At 36.7% G+C, this 18,990-nt stretch overlaps 1 protein-coding gene across 1 annotated transcript in view; it reads left to right on the forward strand.

Moving 5' to 3' along the window:
- KIF21A (kinesin family member 21A) overlaps positions 1-18,990 on the forward strand; it is a 151,836-nt gene that overhangs the window by 76,411 nt on the left and 56,435 nt on the right. The window contains exons 7-11 of the mRNA XM_068971448.1: positions 225-340; positions 8,221-8,416; positions 8,789-8,978; positions 9,563-9,626; positions 18,421-18,624. Coding sequence (XP_068827549.1) covers positions 225-340; positions 8,221-8,416; positions 8,789-8,978; positions 9,563-9,626; positions 18,421-18,624 — 770 coding nt within the window. The remainder of the gene's footprint in view (positions 1-224; positions 341-8,220; positions 8,417-8,788; positions 8,979-9,562; positions 9,627-18,420; positions 18,625-18,990) is intronic.

Consider the following 18,990-nt stretch of genomic DNA (forward strand, 5'->3'; position numbering starts at 1 on the left):
TATATTTATATAGCACTAAATTTTGATTGGTGTCAGTTTTTAGTAGTTATATGGAAAGCTTCAAGTTTGCTTCATATTTCAAAATACAAATGTAAAGTAAAACCAGACAGAACTGGTCTCAATCCTGCCATGTCTTCGTATTATTTTCTATAAGGTTTCATTATTTTAAAACGTTATAATTAGTACATTTTTATCATGCTCCTCTCTCTCTTTCTACCTTTTAGTTGGCACTTGGCAATGTAATAAGTGCATTGGGAGACAAGAGCAAGAGGGCCACTCATGTTCCCTATAGAGATTCTAAGCTGACAAGACTGCTGCAGGATTCTCTTGGGGGCAATAGGTATGTAGAAGTGTTTCTCCTCCATATTCTTGGATTTAAATTGTTCATTATTTTTAAAATGTTGGGAAAGCGATTTATAAGAATTATTATAAAATAAATTAATGAGCAACTAGTAGTTATTAAGTGCCTCGAGTGCATGAATGCTTGTGCATGTCATTTCACATATTTCTTGTAACATCTCTTGAGGTAGGTATTGTTATTCCTATTTTATAGAGAAGAAAATTCAGAGAGATTAAGTATTTTATTCAGTCACTTGGCATATGAAATCTTTGGCATACATTCTCTCTACTATACAGAGTTTCAGTTTTGAGTGCTTGGCACATACTTGATGCCTAGTAAAATTTTGTTGAAAAATGCTATCTTCTATGAAATTAAAAAAAATAAGTTAAATATTATTAATTTTTTTACAAGTCTCCTAAAAATTAAACATTTTTTTTACATTTTTAGAAAACTTTAAAAATATTAATTGAATGAAATATAGGGTGTTTGCTGGTTATTAACTTTTCCAGAATCGCTGATATTCCTCCTCTTCTGTATTTTGCATCATCCTGATACATTTCATTAGCTACATATATTCTTTTGGTAATGTATTCCTCTTATAAACATCAGCATATTGGCTTTAAAAGTGAAAGCATTTTGGCTTTTAAATTCAGTCTTCACATAGTTCAACGTTACATACAAACTGATCCTGTAAAACAACCCAGTAATTAAACTTGTCGATTTTCTCTTTGAACAACTATTATTCAAAGAATTTTGATAATGTTGAATTTATTTGGGCTGAGATTGGATGGATTTGGAAATAATATTTTGTTTTATAGAATTTAACAGTATCATTTTTATATTGCTTCTTTTGTAATATTGGCATTGTCTTGACTCATCTCTCTTCTAGCATATCCTTTGTATTGCTTCCATTTGTCCATATTTCTTCTGTTCTATATTTTCATTTGACTTTCAATGTCAATCTGAATCTTATTGTAACTGGACAAAAATTTTTGTTTTTTAGGCCAAATATAACTTATTAAAGTTTGCTAAATTGTAACCTTTTACTGTGTTTATTTCTTTACTTTATAGTATAGCTTTGTTTTGTAACAAAGAAGAGATAGTAAACATCTTCCCCTTACCAGTATCAATACTTTTGAATACTTCAGTACTTCTGAGACTTTGCTTGCCCTGTAATAATCTAAGATATTTGCACTATGGATTTTGTATTCCTCTTGAGGTTTATCTAAGCTACAGCTAAAGAATCTCAGATGTTCCTCACCCATTTCCTAGGTAAAGTAAGGTGAAGTCGCTCAGTCGTGTTGGACTTTTTGCGACCCCACGGACTGTAGCTTCCCAGGCTCCTCCATCCATGGGATTTCCCAGGCTAGAATACTGGAGAGGGTTGCCATTTTCTTCTTCAGAGGATCTTCCTGACCCAGGGATCGAACCCAGGTCTCCTGCATTGTAGGCAGACGCTTTATCGTCTGAGCCCACTGTGTGAGTGGTAACGCCTTTCTTCTAATTCCATTCTCCTCTGTTGGTTAAGGGCTTCGCTTCCCTGGTGGCTCAGAGGTTAAAGCGTCTGCCTGCAATGCGGGAGACCTGGGTTCGATCCCTGGGTCGGGAAGCTCCCCTGGAGAAGGAAATGGCAACCCACTCCAGTATTCTTGCCTGGAGAATCCCAAGGACGAAGGAGCCTGGGGGCCCCCAGTTCACCAGGTCGCAAAGAGTCGGACACGACTGAGAGACTTCACTTTCACTTTCTTTCTGTTCATGGAATTCTCCAGGCAAGAATACTGGAGTGGGTAGCCATTCCCTTCTCTAGGGGATCTTCCTGACCCAGGGATCGAATCTAGGTCTCCTGGATTGCAGGCAGATTCTTTACCATCTGACCAGCAGGGAAGCCCAGTCCCATTTTCAATCACCCTCTTAAAATTGTGAGATTAGTCTCCTCTTTCAAAAGCATTGTAGTTCGTATAAATGTTAGAGAACAAAACATCTTCATTTTGTGATGTTTGTACAAATTACTCTTAAAGAAAAATTAGATCAAAGATAATTTGTGGAAACAAGTTGCATATATTTATATGAACAATTTGGTGACTTTTTAAAAAAACCAACCTGGCTTTTATATGTTTATAATGTTTAATACATAAAAAGTTTATAGCAGAAACTCTGAAAAATATAAAATATGAATAAAAACTAATCATATTTCTACTACCTGTAGGTAACTATTGTTAATATTGTGATATATTTCCTCCCTGATGAATAATATAATATGATATTATAACATATAAGATAAATAACTTTATTTATTTATGCCATATGGCATGGCTTATGGGATCTCAGTTCCCTGACAAAGGATTGAACCTGGGCCACATCAGTGAAAGCACTGAATCCTAACCATTAGACCACCAGGGAACTTCCTAATACTGGGTCACCAAAAGGTTTGTTAATTTTTCCATAAGATGGCTCTGGTAGTCCTTGGTTGTCTTTACTTCATTTGAAATAATTTTATTAGACTGTACCATGATATCTGTCATATTAACATGCATTAAAAAACTTATCAAAGTTAGTGAATTTTTGTGTAGTCATTTTAATATTGAATATGGAAGGAAAAAAGCAACATTATTGGCATATTATGCTTTATTATTTCAAGAAAGGTAAAAATGCACCTGAAATGCGAAAAACAATTTGTGCAGTATATGGAAAATGTACTGAGACTGATTGAATGCATCAAAAGTGATTTGATACGATTTGTGCTGGAGATTTCTCTCAGGATGATGCTCTATGGTCAGGTAGACTAGTTGAAGTTGATAGTGGTCAAATCAAGATATTAATTGAGAAAGACCCATGTTATACCATGCAGCAGATAGCTTACACACTCAAAATATCAAAATCGAGGACTGAAAATCATTTGTACCGTCTCGGTTATGTTAATTGCTTTGATGTTTGGGTTACACATAAGTTATGTGAAAAAACCTTCTTAACCACATTTCTGCATGCAATTCTCTACTTAAACATAATCCAAACATTGTTTTTAAAACAAACTGTAATGGGCAGTGAAAAGTAGATACTGTAAAATGATGTGAAATGGAAGAGACCATGAGGCAAGTGAAATGAACCATCACCAACCACACGAAAGGCAGTCTTCATTCAAAGAAGGTGATGTTGTATATATAGTAGGATTAGAAGGGAGTCCTTTCTATGAGCTCCTCTGGAAGACCAAGTGATTAATACCAACAAATACTGCTCCCAACTGAAAGCAGCACTCAAAGAAAAGCATCTGGAATTAGACAACAGAAAATGCATAATCTTCCACCAGGATAATGCAAGACCATATGTTTCTGTGATGACCATTCAAAAACTATTATTGCTTGTCTAGGAAGTTCTATTCACCATATATTGAATCTTCAGATTTTCATTTATCTCAATCTTTACAAAATGCTTTCAATGCAGAAAATTTCAGTTCCCTGGAGGGATTATACAAAGCACCTGGAACAGTTCTTGGCTCAAGAAGATTACAAGTTTTGGGAAGGTGGAATTATGAAGTTGCGTGAAAAGTAGCAGAAGGTAGTGGAACAAAATGGTGAATATGTCATTCAATAAAGTTTTTGGTGAAAATGAAAAATGTGTCTTTTAATTTTTACTTAAAAACTAAAGGAACTTTCTGGACAACCCAATATATTTAAGTTATCTGACTTCCTTTAAGACAGTTATGATTTTATATAAAAATAAACCACTTTCATTTAAAAAACATTTTTCATAAAACTGTTCTTGAAATTTATACATTTTGGGTTTTATTTGATATGTGACCTTTTTCCTATGTGATAGACGTTAGCTCCTCTCATTCCTAATTTCAGTATTCTTAAGCACTTGAACCCAGTACTTTTTGTAAAGGAGAGTTCTCTACTTTTCCCACTTTCCAGTCATGGTGGATTGATATTGTACGTGACTGTATTCAGCTTATCCCATTATGTGAGTTTGAAAACACTTGAACTGCTGTATATGATATTCAATAAAATGAGTTAATTGATTACAGCAAGTTCAAATGTTGTAAAAGTTTCTAAAATGCTTACTCTCAATTTCTATACTTGTCATGAATTTCCCAGACTGGCACTGGACTGGAGACTACACTTCGAGTAGTGCTACTGCTAAGTCACTTCAGTCGTGTCCGACTCTGTGCAACCCCATAGACGGCAGCCCACCAGGCTCCCCCGTCCCTGGGATTCTCCAGGCAAGAACACTGGAGTGGGTTGCCATTTCCTTCTCCAATGCATGAAAGTGAAAAGTGAAAGGGAAGTCACTCAGTCATATCCAACTCTTCGCAACCCCATGGACTGCAGCCTACCAGCCTCCTCCATCATGGGATTTTCCAGGCAAGAGTACTGGAGTGGGGTGCCATTGCCTTCTCCGGCTTTGAATAGTACTGACATCTAATTAGTGTGCATAATCATCACTCTTATTGGATTACCTTATCTTTTTCATCAACAGAGGTGCATAAATTGTTTTAACTTCTCACTTCAAATAAATAAATATACACATGATATATGAATAATTATTAGGGACCTAATATGCTAGATCATGGAAAAAGCAAGAGTTCCAGAAAAACATCTATTTCTGCTTTATTGACTATGCCAAAGCCTTTGACTGTGTGGATCACAATAAACTGTGGAAAATTCTGAAAGAGATGGGAATACCAGACCACCTAACCTGCCTCTTGAGAAACATATATGTGGGTCAGGAGGCAACAGTTAGAACTGGACATGGAACAACAGACTGGTTCCAAATAGGAAAAGGAGTATGTCAAGGCTGTACATTGTCACCCTGATTATTTAACTTATATGCAGAGTCTATCATGAGAAACGCTGGGCTGGAAGAAGCACAAGCTGGAATCAAAATTGCTGGGAGAAATGTCAATAACCTCAGATATGCAGATGACACCACCCTTATGGCAGAAAGTGAAGAGGAAGTAAAAAGCCTCTTGATGAAAGTGAAAGAGGAGAGTGAAAAAATTGGCTTAAAGCTTAACATTCAGAAAATGAAGATCATGGCATCTGGTCCCATCATTTCATGGGCAATAGATGGGGAAACAGTGGAAACAGTGTCAGACCTTATTTTTGGGGGCTCCAAAATTACTGCAGATGGTGACTGCAGCCATGAAATTAAAAGACGCTTATTCCTTGGAAGGAAACTTATGACCAACCTAGATAGCATATTGAAAAGTAGAGACATTACTTTGCCAAAAAAGGTTCATCTAGTCAAGGCTATGGTTTTTCCAGTGGTCATGTATGGATGTGAGAGTTGGACTGTGAAGAAAGCTGATCATGGAAGAATTGATGCTTTTGAACTGTGATGTTGGAGAAGACTCTTGAGAGTCCCTTGGACTGCAAGGAGATCCAACCAGTCCATTCTGAAGGAGCTCAGCCCTGGGATTTCCTTGGAAGGAATGATGCTAAAGCTGAAGCTCCAGTACTTTGGCCACCTCATGTGAAGTGTTGACTCATTGGAAAAGACTCTGATGCTGGGAGGGATTGGGGGCAGGAGGAGAAGGGGATGACAGGGGATGAGATGGCTGGATGGCACCATTGACTCAATGGACATGAGTTTGAGTGAACTCTGGGAGTTGGTGATGGCCAGGGAGGCCTGGCATGCTGCAATTCACGGGGTCGCAAAGAGTTGGACATGACTGAGTGACTGAACTGAACTGAATGTGTTCCAAATCCTAATATGTTCCAAACAAATAATGGTGACCTAATATGTTCCAAATAGATGGGCAAATACATGGGGAAATAGTGGAAACTGTGACAGACTATTTGTGAGTGGGGGAGGCTCTAGAATCACTACAGATGGTGACTGCAGCCATGAAATTAAAAGACATTTGCTCCTTGATAGAAAAGCTATGACCAACTTAGCATAGTAAAAAGCAGAGACATTACTTTGCCAACAAAGGTCCTAGTCTAGTCAAAGCTATGGTTTTTCCAGTAGTCATGTATGGGTGTGAGAGTTGGAATATAAAGAAAGCTGAACGCCAAATAATTGATGCTTTTGAACTATGGTGTTGGAGAAGACTCTTGAGAGTCCCTTAGACTGCAGAGAGATCAAACCAGTCATTCATGGAAATCAGTCCTGAATATTCATTGGAAGGACTGATGCTAAAGCTGAAACTCCAATGCTTTGGCCATCTGATGCAAAGAAATGACTCATTTGAAAAGACCCCGAAGCTGGGAAAGATTGAAGGCAGGAGGAGAAGGGGACGACAGAGAATGAGTTGGTTGGATGGAATCACCGACTTGATGGACATGAGTCTGAGTAAGCTCTGGGAGTTGGTGATGGACAGGGAGGCCTGGCGTCCTGTAGTCCATGGGGTGTCAAGGAGTCAGACACAACTGAGCGACTGAACTGAACTGAATATGTTCCAATTATCTTGTATGAAGTAATCTGATGAATAAAAAATATTTGATGATCCTTTTCCTCTCAGTTTAGTGTCTAAGAGTTTGGATCTATAAAATTTTAATATAGTCATAATCGTTATCCATAAAGAAGAGGGTTGCAGAGGGTATGAGGAAACAGAGAGAAAAAAGTATAGCCAAGCTCAGGGTTGGATTCTTAGCCTAGAAGATCTCTAAGTTCAATTTTGAATAATAGTAAAACTAAGAGTAAGGAATTGCAAGAGTTCACAAAGGAATAAAGATAGATGGAATGGGACCCTCTTTGAAAGGGTAACTATGGGGGGCTTTCTGCTAAATGAAATAAAAGACAAATAGTGTATAATATCACTTATATGTGGAATCTAAAAACTACAACAAATTTGTGAATATACCAAAAAAAAAAAAACCAGACTTACAGTTACAGAGAACAAACTAGTGGTTACCAGTTGTGTGTAGGGGAAGGCAGTATAAAGATGGGGAGTGGGAGGTGCAAACTGTTGGGTATAAGATAGGCTCAAGGATATAGTAACTGTAAATGGAAAGTAACCTTTAAAACTTGTGTAAACATTTTTACAGATTAGGAAAAAACACAATGAGACATTACTACATATTCTCTAAAATGAGTAAAAATAAAGCTTGAAAAAAAATAGAAGGGTACTATGAATGTTTTGTTGAAATTTTTGGGAGAAGGCAACAATGGAACAGGAGGATGGGAGGCCATAGATTAGAACTGATAGGTATAAATTGCAGACCAGCCCGGGTAAATTACATCCTTAATTGTTAGTATGTTTAAGTGCCTATTAGAATTTCCACGTCTTATTCATTGACAGAAATTTCTTAGGCATAATAAGGATTTTATTAAAATATTCTTTGGTTGATAAAGCAATTCATCATGACTGTAAAATAATGTTTCACATTTTTCCTGTGTAATCTAACCAGAAATTCTGGAACTTTGACCACTCAATCACAAATGGTATTTCATATTGTGAAGCATATGGATATACTAAATACTTTTTCTTCAGCAGGTGATAGAATTTTGTGTGAAATATTTTGCTAAGAAAAATATCAGGATGCAAGTGATTAAAAAAAAGAAAACATTTAAATCCTGAAATATTAAGCAGATAATGAAAGCAATGGGTTTTGAATTTCAACATTTCATAGGTATATTAAATTTTAGAATTATTCTCTGTATATCACTTCAAAATTTTTTTGTAAAGAGATGAGAAATAAATGTATGCACTTTTTCTTTCTCAAGGTATTAGGTATCAAAAAGGGACAATATAAAAAAAATTTTTTTCCTTAAGGTAGCATTGTGGCTTTAAAATTTGCTTTTATTTTTATGTTTGGTAATATCAGTCTTTTGGTATCTTGAAGAGTAGATATTATTCAAAAGGCAGGTATTTAAAATGATTATTTTGCCATTATATTTGCTTTTATCTATAAACCTAATTATTTTTTTGTATCTTTCAGCCAAACAATCATGATAGCATGTGTCAGCCCTTCAGACAGAGATTTTATGGAAACTTTAAATACCCTGAAATATGCCAATCGAGCTAGAAATATCAAGAACAAAGTGATGGTCAATCAGGACAGAGCTAGTCAGCAGATCAATGCACTCCGTAGTGAGATCACAAGACTTCAGATGGAACTTATGGAGTATAAAACAGTAAGTTAATGATTTTGATTTTGCATTTTGTGTACACAGTGATACCTTTTTGTGATGGCTTTCACATATGTCTCTGGAGTCTGTTGTCACAATGGTGGCATCTTTCTTTTTAGGGGTAGAATTCTATAGTTTTCTTTGTGGGTAGCCTTTAATAACGTTCAGTCTAGCTTGTTTCAAAAGACTGCTTTCTCAATCAAATTCTTTAGTGACATGCTCAATGAAGTGATGTAGTAGAGGGAAAATGAATTCTTTCCTTGAGGCTTTAAAGGCAAAAGGGCCCTTGGTTGTAGAATTACACAGTCCTGCAGTATCCTTTAACAAAACTCTTGCGTGGTTAGAACTTCTCAACCAACAAGGAAATGACTTTTCTAGGGCAAAAGAATAATTGACGAAGAGGGAGTGGAAAGCATCAATGACATGTTTCATGAGAATGCAATGCTACAGACTGAAAATAACAACCTGCGTGTAAGAATTAAAGCCATGCAAGAGACAGTTGATGCACTGAGGACCAGAATCACACAGCTTGTTAGTGATCAGGCCAACCAAGTTCTTGTCAGAGCAGGTACGTGTGTAGGCTATGGAATGAGTGAGGGATTACTTTTGGAGGGCAGGAAATATTCTTCATGTTTTTTAATTTCATGAAATATTTGAAGTTAAAATATCAGTTTCTGTGATTTTAAGTTAATGTTTAATTTGTGAATGATACATTCTTATAGAAATGAAATGTGTCTTTGCTTCATCGTATTATCTTTCTGCTCATGGAATTAAGGGCAGGAAATTTGCTGTTTAAATTATGTTTCAAAGCATTATTGTTTGTTTCCATAACCTTGTTTTTCTCTTACTCTTTTCTGTTGAATTTTAAAGGGAATTCTTTTTTTTTTATTAACTTTTATTGGAGCATATAGTTGATTTACAATGTTGTGTTAGTTTCTGCTGTACAGCAAAGTGAATGTTACACATATACATATATTCACTCATTTTTAGATTTTTTTTCCTGTATAGGTCATTACAGAGAACTGAGTAGAGTTCCTTGTGCTATACAATAGGTTCTTATTATCTGTTTTTAAATATAGCAGTGTGTATATATATGTGTCAATGTCAATCTCCCAGTTTATTCTTTCCCCTTTTCCTTATTTTTTCTTGCAGGTGAAGGGAATGAGGAGATTAGTAATATGATTCATAACTATATTAAAGAAATTGAAGATCTCAGGTATAGTTTATATTCTGCAACATATAATGCACATATTTGGGTTTTTCAGTGAAGTATTATTGCTGCTATTTATTTGTTGGGCTTATTTTGTGTCAGAGAAGGCAATGGCACCCCACTCCAGTACTCTTGCCGGGAAAATCCCATGGACGGAGGAGCCTGGTAGGCTGCAGTCCATGGGGTCGCTAAGAGTCGGGCACAACTGAGCGACTTCCCTTTCACTTTTCACTTTCATGCATTGGAGAAGGAAATGGCAACCCACTCCAGTGTTCTTGCCTGGAGAATATCAGGGACGGGGGAGCCTGGTGGGCTGCCGTCTATGTGGTTGCAGAGTCGGACACGACTGAAGCAACTTTGGTTGGTTTTATTTTGTGTAGGACTTCCCAGGTGGTGCTAGTAATAACCCACCTGCCACTGCAGGAGACGTGAGACGTGGGTTTGATCCCTGGGCTGGGAAGATCCTTTGGAGGAGGGCATGGCAACCCAATCCAGTATTCTTCCCTGGGGAATCCCATGGACAGAGGAGCCTGGCTGGCTACAGTCCATAGGGTTGTAACTATTCACAATGATATGTCAGCTCTTTGGCCAGGTTAACTTTAGGGGAATAGGTATTGCCTATAATGAAACATATGGGAACATAATGTCACAAACTACTTTCTTCTTCTCACATTATCTTCCTGTGTTCTTCTACTGCTCTAGTTGTTGTACCCTTAATTGGAAACTTACCAAACCTTATATAAGGATAGGCATAATTCATGTCAATGGAGTTGCCTCCTTGTGCTCCTCACCCTCCATTTGGGAATGCTCATTATTAATAAGTCATCCCTAATTTTTAAAATCTCCCATTATTCCTGTTCCTTTATACTTCCCCAGCTGTCTTTTATGGATAAGTTATTGCATCCCTATAATTTGCCTGCCCTTGGTACATATAAAGCTCATTCATCACTCACATTTCACACACGTACAGCAAATACTCACTGTAGGCCAAGTATCATGCTGTGGATTGAACAAGTATGACATAAACAAGGAGTTCACAGCCTAGGTGGGTCAACTTACATTAATAGTCACATGTAGTAAATGGCATGACCAGAATTGGTAAATGGAACACCCACACCTGTTGTGGGAATGTGGAGGGGACCACTGAGCACAGATTGTGAGAATAAAGGTCAGAAAGATGATCAAGAACACTAATTATTTCTGTAATATTTTCAGGTTCCATGATTTGCCCTGTTGGCTGAGCTGCTTTCTCTTGAAGTAAAACTACAGTCAGCTCCATCGGGGCATCTAAATAACTCAGAACTCACTTCTGCTATCCATATGCAGAAAATAATCAAGTGAAAGATCATCTTTCACAGCTACCCTAACAATTCTCTATCTTGTGTTTGTCTCTCTTTCCCTTTCTCTTCCTGTGGCTATTTTAGAGATACTTAAACAGAGATGAGTGGTTTTTCTACTATTTCTGCCTCCATAAGGCAGAAATCCCTTAAATGCTTCAAAAAGTAAAAACTGATGAGAAAACATCTGATGTAGCAATAAAGATACTCAAATTGTTGTTGTTCACTCAGTTATGTCTGACTCTTTGCGACCCTGTGGACTGCGGCATGTGAGGCTTCCCCATGTCTTCACTATCTCTTGGAGTTTGCTCAGACTCATATCCATTGAGGTGATGATGCCATTCAACTATCTCATCCTCTGTCACCACCTTCTCTTCTTGCCCTTAGTCTTCCCAGCATCTGGGTCCTTTGCAGTTTGTTGACTTTTTGCATCAGTTGGCCAAAGTATTGGAGCTTCAGCATCAGTCCTTCCAATGAATATTCATCATTGGTTTCCTTTAGGATTGACTGGTTTGATCTCCTTGCTGTCCAAGGGGCTCTCAAGAGTCTTCTCCAGCACCACAATTGGAAAGCATCAGTTCTATGATGTTCAGCCTTCTTTATGGTCAGACTGTCACATCGGTACATGACTACTAGAAAAACCATAACGTTTATTATATGGACCTTTGTCAGCAAAGTCATGTCTCTGCTAAATTTTAATAACACTGCTTCGATTTGTCATAGCTTTTCTTCCAAGAAGCAAGCGTCTTTTAATTTCATAGCTGCAGTCACTGTCCGCAGTGATTTTGGAGCCCAAGAAAATAAAGTCTGTCACTGTTTCCATTTTTTCCCCATCCATTTGCCATGAAGTGATGGGACTAGATGCCATGATCTTAGTTTTCTGAATGTTGAGTTTGAATTTATTCTGTTTGTATATTTCTAAACTTTACCTTTTTGATGGAGAATTTGGGGGCCTTAGGTTATAATTCTGGTCAGCAACCCAACCTGGGCTTATAATTTCCATCTTGGATTGGCAATGATCTTTCTTGCCCACTGCCAAAAACTTGTCCTCTGACCAGTTTCTGGTCCTTACTGACTCTTTAAAGTGCATCTTTACCATTCCTTCTGACAAAGCTAATCTCTTTTAGTTCCTAAAGATTCTTTTTCTGCTCCTGTTTGCTTCTTTTTATCTTTATCTTCTTGGCCTTGGTCAGTTGTTAGGCTGATCCATACTCTGGTTCTTAGGCTACATTTCCTGTCTTCCATCCTGCTATTCTAAGACTGGATCTAAGCTTGATCTCACTATTTGATGAATGGCTTGACTAGTGTCACTATTTCCTAGAAAACTGACTAAATCATTTCTGTTCCTTCTAGTAGCTAACAGAAGCATCTTATATCTTTTTTTTCTTTAAGTTCTTGAGTTAAGACTATTGCCTAAGTCAACAATGATGACTCTTAGGCCTTGAGTTCAGTTGGTGATCAAATCTTTTGTGATATGGGTTGAGTTTATACCACTTTCCCAACTTTTATTTGGTACACTCATAAGGAGTATTCTTCTACAATCTCAGTACTGTAATTTGTCATGTAAATGTAATTTACATATGGAATAAACTTAAATAAGCTTTGAATTTAAATTGAGTTACCTGATTAAAAATTTTATTCTGTTTATTAAGTATAAAAAATTATTCTGTTTATTATTATCTTCTGTTTATTAAGTATACGAACTTGGACAAATCACCTAACATCTTTGATCTTTAGTATTCATCTGTAAAAATGAGATAATGCCCACTAGTGTCAAAGAATTTTTGTTGTTATTGTTGTTCAGTCACTAGGTCATTTTCAACTCTTTTTGACCCCATTGACTACAGCTCGCCAGGCTTCCTTGTCCTTCTCTATCTCCCAGAGTTTGCTCAGATTCATGTTCTTTGAGTCAGTGATACTATCTTGCCATCTCATGTTCTGTTACCCCCTTCTCCTTTACCTTTAATCTTTCCCAGTATCAGGGTCTTTTCCAGTGAGTTGGCTCTTTGAATCAGGTGGCCAAAGTATTGGTGATTCAACTTCAGCAGCAGTCCTTCTATTGAATAATCAGGGTTGCTTTCCTTTGGGATTGACTGGTCTGACTTCCTTGTAGTCCAAGGGATGATCAAGGGTCTTCTCCAGCACCACAATTCAAAGGCATCACTTCTTCAAATCTCAGCCCTCTTTATGGTCCAGCTCTCACATCCATACATGACTACTGAAAAGACTATAGCATTGACAATACAGAACTTTGAAACTTTGTTGGCTTTTCAATATGCTGTCAAGATTTGTCATAGCTTTTCTTCCACGGAGCAAGCATCTTTTATTTTCATGGCTTCAGTCACCATCCGCAGTGACTTTGGAGCCCAAGATAATAAAATCTGTCACTGCTGCCACTTTTTCCTCTTCTACTTGCCGTGAAGTGATGGGACTGGATGCCATGATCTTAGTTTTTTGAATATTGAGTTTTAAGCCAGCTTTTTCCACTCTCCTCTTTCACTTTCATAAAGAGGCTCTTTAGTTCCTCTTTCCTTTCTGCCATTAGAGTAGTATCATCTGCATATCTGAGTTTATTGACAGTTCTCCTGGCAGTCTTGATTCCAGCTTGTGATTCATCCAGCCAGGCAATTTGTATAGTTCTGCTATGTATTCTTGCCACCTCTTTTTAATCTCTTCTGTTCTGTTAGGTCCTTGCCATTTTTATCCTTTATTTTACACATCTTTGTGTGAAATGTTCCCTTGTTATCTCCCATTTTCTTGAAGACATATCTAGTCTTGCCCATTCTATTGTCTTTCTCTACTCCTTTACACTGTTTAGTTAAGAAGGCATTCTTAACTCTCCTTGCTATGCTCCAGTTCTACGTTCAGCTGGGTATATCTTTCCCTTTCTCCCTTGCTTTTTGCTTCTCTTCTTTCCTCAGCTATGTGTAAAGCTTCCTCAGATGCCACTTTATTTTCTTGCATTTCTTTTTCTTTGGGATGGTTTTGTTTACCATCTCCTTTACCATACTACAAATTGAAGTTCTTCAGGCACAGTCTGCCACATCTAATCCCTTGAATCTACTCATCACTTCCACTGTGTAATGATAAGGGATTTGATTTAGGTCACACCTGAATGGCCTAGTGGTTTTCCCTACTTTCTTCAATTTAAGCCTGAATTTTGCAATAAGGAGCTTATGATCTGAGCCTCAGTCAGCTCCAGGCCTTGTTTTTACTGACTATGTAGAGCTTTTCCCTCTTTGGCTGCAAAGAATGTAATCAGTCTGATTTCAGTATTGACCATTTGGTGATGTCCATGTGTAGAGTTGTCTCGTGTTGTTGGAAGAGGATGTTTGCTATGACTAGCATATTATCTTAACAAAACTCTGTTAGCCTTTGCCCTGCTTCATTTTGTACCCCAAGGCCATACTTGCCTGTTACTTCAGATATCTCTTGACTTCTTACATTTGTATTCCAATCCTCTTTGATGAAAAGGATATCTCTTTTTTGTTTTAGTTATAAAAGGTCTTATAGGTCTTCATAGAACCATTCAACTGCTGCTTCTTCAGCATCAGTGGTTGGATCATAGACTGGGATTATTATGATTTTGAATGATTTGTCTTGGAAATGAAATGAGATCATTCTGTCGTTTTTGAAACTGCACCCAAGTACTGCATTTCAGATGCTTCTGTTGACTATGAGGGGTACTCTGTTTCTTCTGAAGAATTATTGCCCACAGTATAAAGGTAATGGTTGTCTGAATTAAATTCATCCATTCCCATCCATATTAGTTCACTGATTCCTAAGATATTGATGTTCACTCTTCCCATCTCTGCTTGACCACATCCAATTTACCTTGATTAATAGACCTAACGTTCCTGGTTCCTATGCAATATTGTTCTTTATAGCATTGGACTTTACTTTCACCACCAAACACATTCACAACTGCGCATCATTTCTACTTTGGCCCTGCCTCTTCATTCTTTCTGGAACTATTAGTAATTGCCCTCTGCCCTTCCCCAGTAGCTCACTGGACACCTTCTGACCTGGGAAGTTCATCTTCCAGTGTGATATCTTTTTGCCTTATCACACTGTTTGTGGGCTTCCTATGGCAAGAATACTGGAGTGGTCTGCCATTCTCTGGTGGCTCAGTTGGTAGAGAATCTCCCTGCAGTGTGGGAGACCCAGGTTTGATCCCTGGGTGGAGAAGACTCCTTGGATAGGGAAATGGCAATCCACTCCAGGATTCTTGGGTGGAAAATCCGATGGACAGAGTGGCCTGGTGAGTCAATGGGCTTCAAAAGAGTCAGACACGACTTAGTGACTAAACCACCACTTGTCATTCCCTTCTCCAGTTGACCACATTGAACCATAAACTATGAACCATGCCTCTTGGGTGGCCCTGCACAGCATGGCTCATTGCTTCATTGAGTCACACAGGCCCCTTTGCCATGACAAAACTGTAATTCATGAAGAGGAAAGAATTATTATGGGGCTCTAATAAAAGGACAGGGTGTATAAAATCTTAAATTGAAAAATGCTATAAAGGTCTAATGTGTTATTACTATTTAGTTATAAGTTCTCACAGCGTGTTTTTATCTACCAAATTCTACTCTAATCCATATTTTAATCAATAATTTCTCTTAGGAAAGCATTCCTTCACAGCTTCTTAATGCAAATTGTGTCAATGTATTGCCCCACATGCAAATATTTATATTTTAAGTCTTATCATTTTAATTATAAAATAATAACTAGTTACCTTTTAATAAACTTATACATCACATTATTTGTTGTTAAATGATAATCATTACTAATTAATCCTAGTTTTCTGAGGTTTAAAGTTTTTGTAGAAATTTCTGAAAATATAGGAAAGTATTAAAAAAGTTGAAATCTTCCAGAGTCATCATTCTAAGAACTGATGTTTCATTTTTGTATATCACAAAAAAATTTATTTTTTTCAATGCATACTTTTGTAAAATTTTTATCACATTGTATATATTTCTTTGCTATCTATTCTTTGAAATATAATAACATATTAGGAGCATTTTAAAATGCTATTAAATATTTTTTCTAACATGAGTTTTGCAGGGCTCCATGATTATCTCATGGTTGTAATTGATTTAACTAAACACCTACAATTAGATAATTATATTTTTTCAACTTTTTAATAATAGCTACTATTTTTTTAAAATATTCCTTGATAAATTTTAAATTCATTGTGTATCATCCTCATAACTGTGCTAGAGAAGTATATATTTTCATCTCTTTTATGGAAGAAAAAGTGGAAGCTTTAACAACATCATGTTTTAGGGTTCAGTGAGTGATAAAGCTGAGATGGAACTGTCAGTTTTCCTGTGTACTTCTCCTTATGCCTCACTGATTGGTCTCCAATTTAATTAAATGCAGATAGCAACAAATGTGTGGGTGGGTGAGTGGAAAGAGAAGAAATTGCAAAGAGAGAGATGTTATCTTTACAGCCCTCACAGAAAGCAGGAGTGTGGTGTGGGGTTAGTGGAGTTGGAGGTGAGCCCTAAGGGTTTCAGCTTTTGTTAGCACCAGGACTGAAGCATTAAAAATATGCCCTTACCAAATGCAACTGTTAAGATCTAGTGCTAATAAACACAGATTATCCAATTATTATATAAATGAACCAATTAAAACAGGTCATTATTGATACCTAATTTGTATTTTCAGTCATTCTTAGCATTCGTTATTATGTACTCAGGCTCTAGCTAGATATTGAAAATATGAAAAAGTGTAAATTTTGACTTTGAGTTTTTATCATTAAGCTGAGTTTTTATACTTAGGTTGACTTCTTATTAAAAAATAACAGCATTATATTCAGAATCTTCTTTAAATTGATTTTGAAATCATTTAACTTAGAAGTGTGTACATTTAACACTTTTAAACATTTAAATTGTAAACAACTGTAAACATTTAAATTTTAAAATATTTAACAATTTTAAAACATTGTAGCTATTGCGACACTGAATATAAAGTAAAACAATTTCATTAAAGAATGTATAGAACACATAAAATATATTCACTGATTTGTGTATATTCTGTCTCTAGCTGATTGCAGCAGTGTCAGGAATAATTTTGGTAGACAGTGAAAAAACACAGAGCTGACTGTGTCTTCTAGAGCTCAGTAGCTGCGAATAATCTAGCATCTTCCTCTGAAACATTTGAACCTATGCAAATGTCCATAGTAATATAGTTTTGAGACAGAGATGAGTGCATGCTAGTAGTAATAGGTGTTGCACGTTGCATTTTCTCCTTTAGCTCTGCCTCAGTCACTCTTGGCCTTCCCAGGTGGTGCTTGTGGTAAAGAACCCGCCTGGCAATGCAGGAAACGTAACAGATGTGGGTTCTATCCCTGGTTTGGAAAGGCCCCCTGGAGAAGGGCATGGCACCCACTCCAATATTCTTGCCTGAAGAATCCCCTGGACAGAGGAGCCTGATGGACTACAGTCCATAGGGTCGCACAGTGTTGGACACCGCCAAAGTGACTTAGCATGTGCGCAGTCACCCTCGCACCAAATTGACCTGGGAAATGTATTATATTGAGGTAGATAATCATGTTTATGGTGGTTTAAATTATGGACTTAAGGAACTGGCCTAGAGTAGTCTCTGAATCCCTTGTAATCTCAAGAATCAAGGCTCTTTTAGGATCTCATCATTCCGTGTTTTTGCATTTTACTAACAGCACATGCATTATTCTCCTGTCATTGTGAGGACCACTTGAGCAAACAAAAGAGTTTTCAATTATCAGACTCAGGTTTCCTTGGTGATTTTTGTCTTTTTCCTTACCATATTCAGGAACCAGATATCTTTCAGCCAGTTAGGGGTATGTTTGACTAGCTATTTGGAAATGTTATTATAGCGTGATCAATAAGGAATGGAAGGAAGGGAACCATGCTGCTTGTACATTTTAAGTTTAAATGATGGGTTTACAAAGCCAGAATAACGAGTGTGTATTGGCCAGAATGCAAGTAATCTAATTATCACTGGCACTTTTGAGCACAGAATGTTACTTCAAATTTATAATGATTTAATCAGGAAATTTTTAAAAATATCTCAAACACTAATGTTTATGAACACGTCTGTTAAAAAAGCTGTACCTTGTAGCAGTGTTGAAATACGTTTTGGGAAATGTTTTAGCTTGCAAAACAACTCATTTAATGTGTTCTCCATTTATTCCTAGAGTTGTCCAGTTTGCAAAGATAAAAGGTAGAATAGTAGTTGCTGGGGACTGGGAGGAGAGGGGAATGAGAAGTTATAGTGTATTTTATAAAATGGGTGCAGAGTTTCAGTTGGAGAAGATGGAAGTCTGAAGGTAGATGGTAGCAGTGGTTGTACAACAGTATGGATGTACTTTGTGCTGTAGAACTGTACACTTAAGAGACAGTTAGGGAGGTAAATTTTATGTATTATGTACCACAGTAATAAAATGTTTACAACTGAAATATATTTTTATTCACTAGGGCAAAATTATTAGAAAGTGAAGCAGTGAATGAGAATCTTCGAAAAAACTTGACAAGAGCCACATCAAGATCACCATATTTCAGTGGATCATCAGCTTTCTCACCTACTATAATATCCTCAGATAAAGAGACCATTGAGATTATAGACCTAGCTAAGAAAGATTTAGAGAAGCTGAAAAGAAAAGAAAAGAAGAAGAAAAAAAGGTAGTATTATAAAATCACTTCTATATGAATCTCTATTCTCACTTTTAAGGATATTTTAATTTGCAGTTGCAATGAGTATATATAACCTCATATTAAAAAATGAAATGTCATTTAACGTAGATTATAATTATATACTTTTAAAGATTTATCTCTTCCATATATGTAAAAAAATTAATTACAATAATACGGTAGTGAATTTTATTTAGACTATGGCAAAGTAAAATTACTATTAGAAATTATTGTCTTATTTCTTCAAATAGCTGCCTTTGCATTCCATTCATCTTTTCTGCAAAGTTTGTTCTATCATTACCTAGTATTTTCATTTTTTTCCATTTTCTAATGCAGTTAAATAGTCTCATTGATATA

Source organism: Capricornis sumatraensis, chromosome 4 (genome assembly GCF_032405125.1).
Source record: "Capricornis sumatraensis isolate serow.1 chromosome 4, serow.2, whole genome shotgun sequence".
NCBI lineage: Eukaryota > Metazoa > Chordata > Mammalia > Artiodactyla > Bovidae > Capricornis > Capricornis sumatraensis.